We start from the raw sequence: 7,667 nt of genomic DNA on the forward strand, positions 1-7,667 counted from the left end.
ATTTACTACGTTTGGCGAGAACGTAATGTCCGATTGCACAGGGCTATTTTCAAGAAGATGGGCAAGACTATTGGGCGTATTGCGTCGACGTTTCGGTTGACGCGGTCAGACTTGGCGGGAGACATAACATCACAATGGTTTGGATAATTCTCGGAGTTAATTTTGTGAATTTTTTTTATGCACTTTCTCTTTTGGATTATGATTGTTGTACAAATCTGGAGTAGATTTAGACAGCAAAATTTATTTTGGAGATGGTGACTTTTCCAACAATTTTGTAATGTAATGTTGGGAAAGAATACAAATACATACCTTTTACCAAAAAAAAAATATTCGAAAAAATTACTCATCGCGAGTTTTTGAAGGTATCCGCGAATATTTGAATTCGAATTAAGTTCGGACATCTTGGGTAGAACTAAAATTTTAAAAACATTGATTATATTTTCAAAATTAAATTAATGGAATGTAAAAATAATGGAAAAATGGTATAAAACATAATTTTTGTTTAGAAGATGCATTATTTTTTAAATAAAAAATCAAATATAATTAGAAAGTGAATCATAAACAAATTTGAACTAAAACTTCCTAAAAATGTCAAATCTAATAATAATGAGAAAGAAAATAAAAGGAACGAAATCCAAATAGATTTTAGAGACTTCGGAGTAGGAATTGTTGGTGATGTTCCTTTGTAGATTTTATCAATTTTAATAAATGATTTAATGCCTTTTATTACTGAAATAGCTAAAAAAAATATACTCCCTGTTTAGCTTTATTTGACGTTTTAACTTTCAACACGCATATTAAAAAAAATAAAATTTTATCTAAAATATCCCTTTTTAATTATGATGTCTTTGTTTTTTCTCTCGTACAATATTGTAATTAACTATTATTAATGAAAGATAATTTTAAAAAAAGTATCAAAAAATACATTAGAAAATATCAAAACGTCATTTATTTAAAAAAAATGACTCCAAAACGTCATTTAAACTAAAAGGAGGGAGTACAAATCTACATTGGATTTTGAAATGTTAATATTACTTTTCTAAAAACGATAACATAAGATATGCCCAACAGGAATTATAATATAAAGTTATTATAAATGCAAAAAAAAAATTATATCTAATTATTTTTTATTTCAAAATTCTATAATACTGAAAATAGAATTTAGTAATTTCGATAATATTTTTCTTTATTCAACCTCAAAGTTAGTAAATTAAGCACAGATGTTAAAAATTTTGGTCGGAACAGATACACTTGAAATCCGGTGTTACCTGTGTTAACTGGAATCAACGTTATGGCAATTTTGTAATTAACTCATAATAGAGGGGTACTTCTGACAATAAATAGTACTCACTATAAATTCCTAAATCCAGAAACCCTAGTCTTCATCTCCAAGTCGCCGAATCCTACCCAGAAGATTAACTGCGGATTAGTCCCAGGACCGTACCGAGCAGAATAATTCAAAATGGGGTGAGTAAGATCATTAGATTCCTTCTGTGTGAATTCGAATTGCTCCGAGAAATTTGCTTATCGTATCGATTCGCATCAGATATCTGTTGGGTATAGCGCGTGTGCTTGATTCGAATCCTCAGTTAGTAGAATTATATATATGAATCCAATTCTCAAAGGTTCCAAAATTTAGGATTTTGCGGCTTGTTCATCGTTTCGGAAGTATTATGTCGCCACTTCGGAGAGGTGATTTGTGTTTTTGTCTGGGTTCTCATTGGTGTTTCGCTTGACTACAAAATGTCTAGGATGTCCTGTCTGTTTTGTATCTGTATGGAAGATGCAGGTAACGAGGTAAAGAGAGGTTATTTGCTTTAGCTTGAATGAAACTAGTGGAGATGCTGATGATTTCTATGTGGCTTTAAGTATATGAATTTCTGTATGCGGAATTTGAGGAATCTGATTTGTTTTTTTTTGACGATCAATATCTTCAGGAAGACGCGCGGTATGGGAGCTGCACGCAAGCTGCGGAACCACCGCAGAAGACAAAGGTGGGCCGACAAGTCGTACAAGAAATCTCATCTCGGAAACGAGTGGAAGAAACCTTTTGCTGGGTCTTCACACGCCAAAGGAATCGTCCTTGAGAAGATGTAAGGCTTCTCCTCCTCTTTCGAGTTTAGATGCATTGGTTCTTGGGTCTCGTACTGGAACTCGACTAATGGGTCATGTGAACTATGCAGCGGTATTGAAGCTAAGCAGCCGAACTCTGCTATCCGTAAGTGTGCTAGGGTTCAGCTGATCAAGAATGGGAAGAAGATCGCTGCTTTCGTCCCCAATGACGGTTGTTTGAACTACATTGAAGAAAATGTGAGTCGATAAAAAGCTCGACTTTATACCCACCAAGGGTTCTTGCTCATTCATTGTAAGTGGCTTTGCTGACCGTTCTTTCGGGCTGTGTTTCAGGACGAGGTTTTGATTGCGGGATTTGGGCGTAAGGGTCACGCAGTGGGAGATATTCCCGGAGTCAGGTTCAAGGTGGTGAAAGTCTCTGGTGTCTCTCTCTTGGCCCTCTTCAAGGAAAAGAAAGAGAAGCCGAGGTCTTAAAGTTGCTTGGAAACCCGATTTTTTTGTTCTTCTACCGACTTTTTTTTAGTTTTTGATGAGAAGTTCTGTTCCTGCTTTTTATTCTTCAACTTCAAAACTGAGGAAAGTATGTTTGGTTACACAAATAGAAAGGCTTGCTCGAGCAATTTTGATAACCGTCCTTAACCGGACAAGCTTTTCATTGCCTGAGCTATTTGAGAAACTTGTTGTTTGAATTTGATTCTGATTTACCAGATTGTTATCTGCTTACCATTATGATTTAAAAGAAATTGTTAGGCATGGCTTGCTCGGGTTTCAATTTGGATTTGGTTTAACTATTCCAGTGTTTTAAAAAATATAACAGCTCGGTTTTTGTATTTAAATTGGTTTTCTATTCGATTGTATTCAATTTGGATTTATTTCGGTTTTGAAATATTTTTGGTCTTTTCAATTTTTCTTATTTTTTTCATTCAATTCGATTCAAATCATAACCACTCGATTTTTATATAATTTACATTTGATAATTCGCTTATTAACCAAATAAGTCATCCTAGAAATAACAACAATATAACAACAATCTTGAATTCGCCAAATCGGTCCTGTTTTGGGTTACATCGGTTTAGTAAACCGGTTTTAACAACCGAAAAGGGGCATTAGATTCGCTCGGGTTCAGTTTATCATCCCGAACATTTAGTTGGTGCAAACATAACAACATAACATAGACGGTTTTTTCTTTGGCAAAACATAAAATAGGTGCTTTCAATCATGCAAATAATAAATGACAGATACTGTATCTATTCTTCATAGCTAATAGCAAAAATATGATCCTGCATGTGTATATAATATATATATATATATATATATATTTACATATAAAAGCATATAAATAACTTCCCCCTTGCAAAAGTGGATTTCATTTCATTTGCCATCAAAAGCTAAAACTGCCTTTCTTCGTTCCCATGTTCTTGCATGGATTGGAACACCAAACTGTGTCCCTGTCCCTGCAGAATTCAATTCAGTGAAACCAGAATCTGTCATCATTCATTACAACATTACCATTTACTCGGCTTATCATTAGGACAGTTCACAGCTCCATACCCTTTCAAATCCAAACAAAAATCAGTAAGTTCCATGTTTAGAGCATCAAAGTGCTGATCCGGGGCAAGAGAACATATCGAAAGGACACTGAAGGGGCAACACGATTTTCCCGGTATTATGCGTGGATCTTGTGAATTCAGCCGAATACAAGACAAAACGGTTTCAGTACCGTGTCACAATGTATAAACAAGTTGTCGATCCAGTCAGCCAAATAGCTACAACATACCATAACAGAGATATGCCATGAAACAAGCATGGTGGTTTGCCTAGGTGTGTGTGTACGTTTGTTAAGAGAGAGAGAGATTTACTTGGTGGTTTGCATAGTTCACAGATCCTTGAAGGGGAAACTGAGTCATCTGTTCAAGTAGGAAGAAGGCAAGAGAATGAGCAGACATAGACGAAGGCATAATGCAGAAGTTAATTCGAATTCAGAAACAAGAAGAGGATACTTGAGCATTTGGGACGAGAGGAAACCCGGTTGCATCACTTCTAGTTCCATCCCCACCTCTTGTTGTGGATACTTTTGTCTCACTCTGAGCAAGTTCAATGTTTTAGACAAGATTGAGGTCTTGCACATGTGCCAGAAGTATAACTCTAACTAAAGCAAACAGAGAATTATGTTCCGAAAAAAGCAAACTATTCCATTGATTACCTCCAACTAACAGCGAGGTCCATCCCATCAAAACACAACAATTTCCACAAAATAAAGAACAGTCAGAATGATAATTTGCTACTCTTTGAGATGTTAAACCGACAGAGAGAGCAGATGAAAAGCAGAATATAGAGATACTTCCAGATACGATGCTTCACCTCTCTGTATCGAGTCAAGTATATCCTCAGAGGCTCGATATAGTTCTCGAATCCCAATGTTGCTATTGCCCACAATAGATCATCCCCATTAATCGTCTTCCGCTTCTCTTTCTGGCATTTATCACTAGCCCTGCAAAGCAAAGCTCTTAGCCATACCTGTGTTCAGAGTACACAACTGGAAGCAAGATGAAGTGATATGGACACCCAGATAACTCGACCACACGAATAGCACAAAACCGACTTTGAAAATACGCCTAGAGTCCAACTATTGTCAACACAAAGTGATCCACTTATTCAGCAAGATTAGCTTATGCATACAAACAGGCAATGCATAACAAGATACAGATAAATGGAAATTGCCAGTTCAAGAATGATTTCCTAGTACACAGCGAAAAATAAACGATTCTGCTAACAAGTAATCGGAGCAGTTACCCTAAACAAGGGCAAGGATTCGAGTACAGAAACTTACTCGGTTGTGACAAAACTGATGAACTCAGAAACACATTCCTGAACCGTGTCCTTAGCTTCCTTAGCGATCTTGCTGTTTGCAGGCAAGGCTTTCTTCATAATCCGGCTAATGTTCGCTATAGGAAGATACCGATCCTGCTCCCTAGTAGCCCCTGAATGCGGGCTATGCTCGTTCCCTCCACCGCTCTCATGGCTCCCTCCCCCAGGTGGACTGGTCCATGAATTCGACATCTCTCTAAACGGTACAAACCTTGTCATGCCAAACAAACAGATAATGTTCAGGAATATCCAACAAATTTGGAAAGAAAGAGACAGTGTTTTCACAATTCTGATCACATCGACAACCTCTTCAACACACAGAAAACCGAACAACACATCATGGGCATAGATATTACATATTACTGTTACTGCTAAGCATAGCAGAAAATTTCTATCTCATTAGACCACAATCCGACAATATTACCATAAGCATCTCGATCCTCGCACAAAGTATGGAGCAATTTCCACCATCAAACCAAACCCATAAACGCAAAGAAACCCGATTTCGTATATTCAGTAAAAACAGGAACTTTGACAGAGCCCAATCAAAGGATCAATCAAACGACACAAAACAACCAGACTACAAAACATAACTCTTAATAACAAAGCCGAACATCAAACGAACACAAAAGGGAAAGACATGAAACCGAAATCAAACATCACTGGAGACAAAGTTCATGAAAACGTACATGAGAAGAAATCGGAGAAGAACATACAGATACATAGACAGATACACATACTAAACCTAGAGATAGAGAGAGAGAGTACCTATGTGGAGAAGGTAAGCGAAACTGGGAATCGGGTTTGGCGGGAGGAAGGGGAAAGGAGAAAGGAGAAGATCAGACGACCCACAAAAATCCAAGACGAAAATGACGAATCTGACGAAGGAAGAGGAACCTCGTAATTTTTGTTTTTAGTATTTATAATATTAAGAATAATAATTATTAATGATTATTTTTATATTTTTGTAAAATGTATTCTTTTTCTATTGGATACTTTTGGACGTTGATTGACCACAGTTCGCCCCATCCCGAGTCTTTGACGTTCATGGGCAAAACCTCTTACTGACACAGAGGGTTATTTACAAACTGCAAAGGATCATACTACGTAACCATCACGAGAGTTACTTAAAGATTTTACACGTGAATAGAACATATATGATTTATACGAAAATAATATAAACCAAATCTCGTTAAATGTTGTTTTTTTACATGTTTTCCACACTTCTTCCGTATGTATTTTTAGTACGGTGTGATTATATTAATATAGAAATCTATTTTTTAAAAATATAATATAAATTTAGTTTCTATGTAAACTTTTTTTTAAAAAAAAAAATTGGTTAATACCATTTACGTTTTATAAAAAAAATGCATATTTCGATAAATATATATTTGAACATATGGGTGTTGTAATAACAGGTATTCCATTCACCAATTGCCACTAAAACCAATGTACAAAGGGCAAAATACTTGTTTAAATAAAACAACATGCGATGTATTTACCACATTAGGATATATAAAAACTGGATTTTTCATTAGAATTGATCTTATTTAGTAAATAAATTGTAGATAAGCAACAATAACAAGAAAGCAATCATTACTGATATTTTAGCTACATTTAAATAAATACCTGATGCATTCATATTTTAAAAAATCGTTTTTTTATGATGTATTTGTTTTTACAGAACGATATCTTGATTTATTTATTTAATTTGATAAAGTAATATAATATAAAATATTAAAAGAAATGATTTAAGTCAGAATCTAACCCCAAATAGAAAAAGAAAACTTATTTAAAATAAACAGATCTCATCAAAAGCGAGGAGAAAAACAAAGCACGCTAACCGTAGGATCTTCTCAAACATTGATCGGACGGTCAATATGATAAGATACGGAAACACGCGAAGCCGTGAATTGGAGCAAATAATAATTAAATTAAATTAAATTAATAAACAGAGAAATGAAAGTGCACGAACGTATTAGGAAGCTTTGAAGCCATATGAAGAAAAAAACTCAAACCTTCGTAAAAATGGCGTCTCTTGAGAAGGAAAGTGAACTGTGTATAACACTTATCCGCCATTTCAATGGCACCTCTTCACTCCCCTTTAAAAACCCAGAAAATCCTTCATCATTTTCACACAACACAAAAAACAATGGCGTTTTCTTCTTCTTCTTCGTCGTCGTCTTCTTCGTCGAGTATGCCTGCTTTCGATGGTTCAATGGCTTTCGCCTACAACGCATCGTTCCCCTCTTCATCGATGGTCGTGTCCCGCGAAGAGTTCAACGCGTTTCACAGAATCGACAGGTCCCTATTCGCGCGTCTCGTCTTCGTTCTTGGCCGAGACATCGCTCAGTCCGCTCAAGTCGTGGCCTTCTTCTTATGGCTCGAACACTGCGGCCAAGCCAAGAACGTCGTCGCCTACTTGACCTCCTTGCCCGATTCTTTCATCAACGCCGTCGCTGACGAGGTTGTCGTCTGCTTAAACTGCCTGTGTTACGAGGATTTCGCTCTCTTCGCCGTCAACTTTGGCTTCCACAGCAACTTCGATGCGATTCCTTTGATCAAACGCCTGACCAGAAACCGGCTCACTCTCAGTTTATTCCACCAGAACCGAGAAAACATCCTTAAAGGGTTCACCAAGGAACTGAGAGAAGTGTGTAACCGAGCTTTCGAAGACATAAGCGCGAGCGCAGACAGGTTTAAGAGGGAGAAGACGATCGTGGAAG

At 36.5% G+C, this 7,667-nt stretch overlaps 3 protein-coding genes across 9 annotated transcripts in view; 2 read left to right on the forward strand and 1 right to left on the reverse strand.

The window, feature by feature from the left end:
• The first annotated feature begins 1,381 nt into the window (after window positions 1-1,381).
• Window positions 1,382-2,780, forward strand: LOC104799358 (40S ribosomal protein S23). The gene is made up of 4 exons (XM_010521829.2): window positions 1,382-1,467; window positions 1,938-2,093; window positions 2,184-2,310; window positions 2,407-2,780. Exons 1-4 carry the CDS (start codon window positions 1,463-1,465, stop codon window positions 2,545-2,547), a joined length of 429 nt encoding a protein of 142 aa, XP_010520131.1. The 5' UTR covers window positions 1,382-1,462; the 3' UTR covers window positions 2,548-2,780.
• Window positions 2,781-3,229: 449 nt separating this feature from the next.
• On the reverse strand, window positions 3,230-5,832 carry LOC104799359 (nuclear transcription factor Y subunit B-1-like). Of its 7 annotated transcripts, none has more exons than XR_769563.2 (8): window positions 5,710-5,832; window positions 4,904-5,152; window positions 4,435-4,579; window positions 4,277-4,282; window positions 4,074-4,157; window positions 3,851-3,980; window positions 3,625-3,751; window positions 3,230-3,527 (listed from the first exon to the last, which is right to left on the reverse strand). XR_769563.2 is itself a non-coding variant. In XM_010521835.2 (8 exons), the coding sequence occupies exons 2-7, from the start codon at window positions 5,131-5,133 to the stop codon at window positions 3,670-3,672; spliced, it is 555 nt and encodes a 184-aa protein (XP_010520137.1). In that variant the 5' UTR covers window positions 5,134-5,152; window positions 5,710-5,832; the 3' UTR covers window positions 3,231-3,527; window positions 3,625-3,669. The 7 variants fall into 7 exon arrangements, 4 of the variants coding, with proteins under 4 accessions (XP_010520137.1, XP_010520132.1, XP_010520133.1 ...); XM_010521835.2 differs by having other exon boundaries at window positions 3,231-3,527; window positions 3,625-3,711; window positions 3,933-3,980; XR_769565.2 differs by having other exon boundaries at window positions 3,232-3,527; window positions 3,933-3,980.
• A 1,230-nt stretch (window positions 5,833-7,062) lies between these two features.
• LOC104799361 overlaps window positions 7,063-7,667 on the forward strand; it is a 1,804-nt gene continuing 1,199 nt past the window's right edge. Inside the window, 1 exon segment of the mRNA XM_010521836.1 lies at window positions 7,063-7,667. Within this exon segment, the coding sequence (XP_010520138.1) occupies window positions 7,094-7,667 (574 nt within the window). The 5' untranslated portion in view covers window positions 7,063-7,093.

This window comes from Tarenaya hassleriana, unplaced genomic scaffold (assembly GCF_000463585.1).
Source record: "Tarenaya hassleriana unplaced genomic scaffold, ASM46358v1 Cleome6, whole genome shotgun sequence".
NCBI classification, from domain to species: domain Eukaryota; kingdom Viridiplantae; phylum Streptophyta; class Magnoliopsida; order Brassicales; family Cleomaceae; genus Tarenaya; species Tarenaya hassleriana.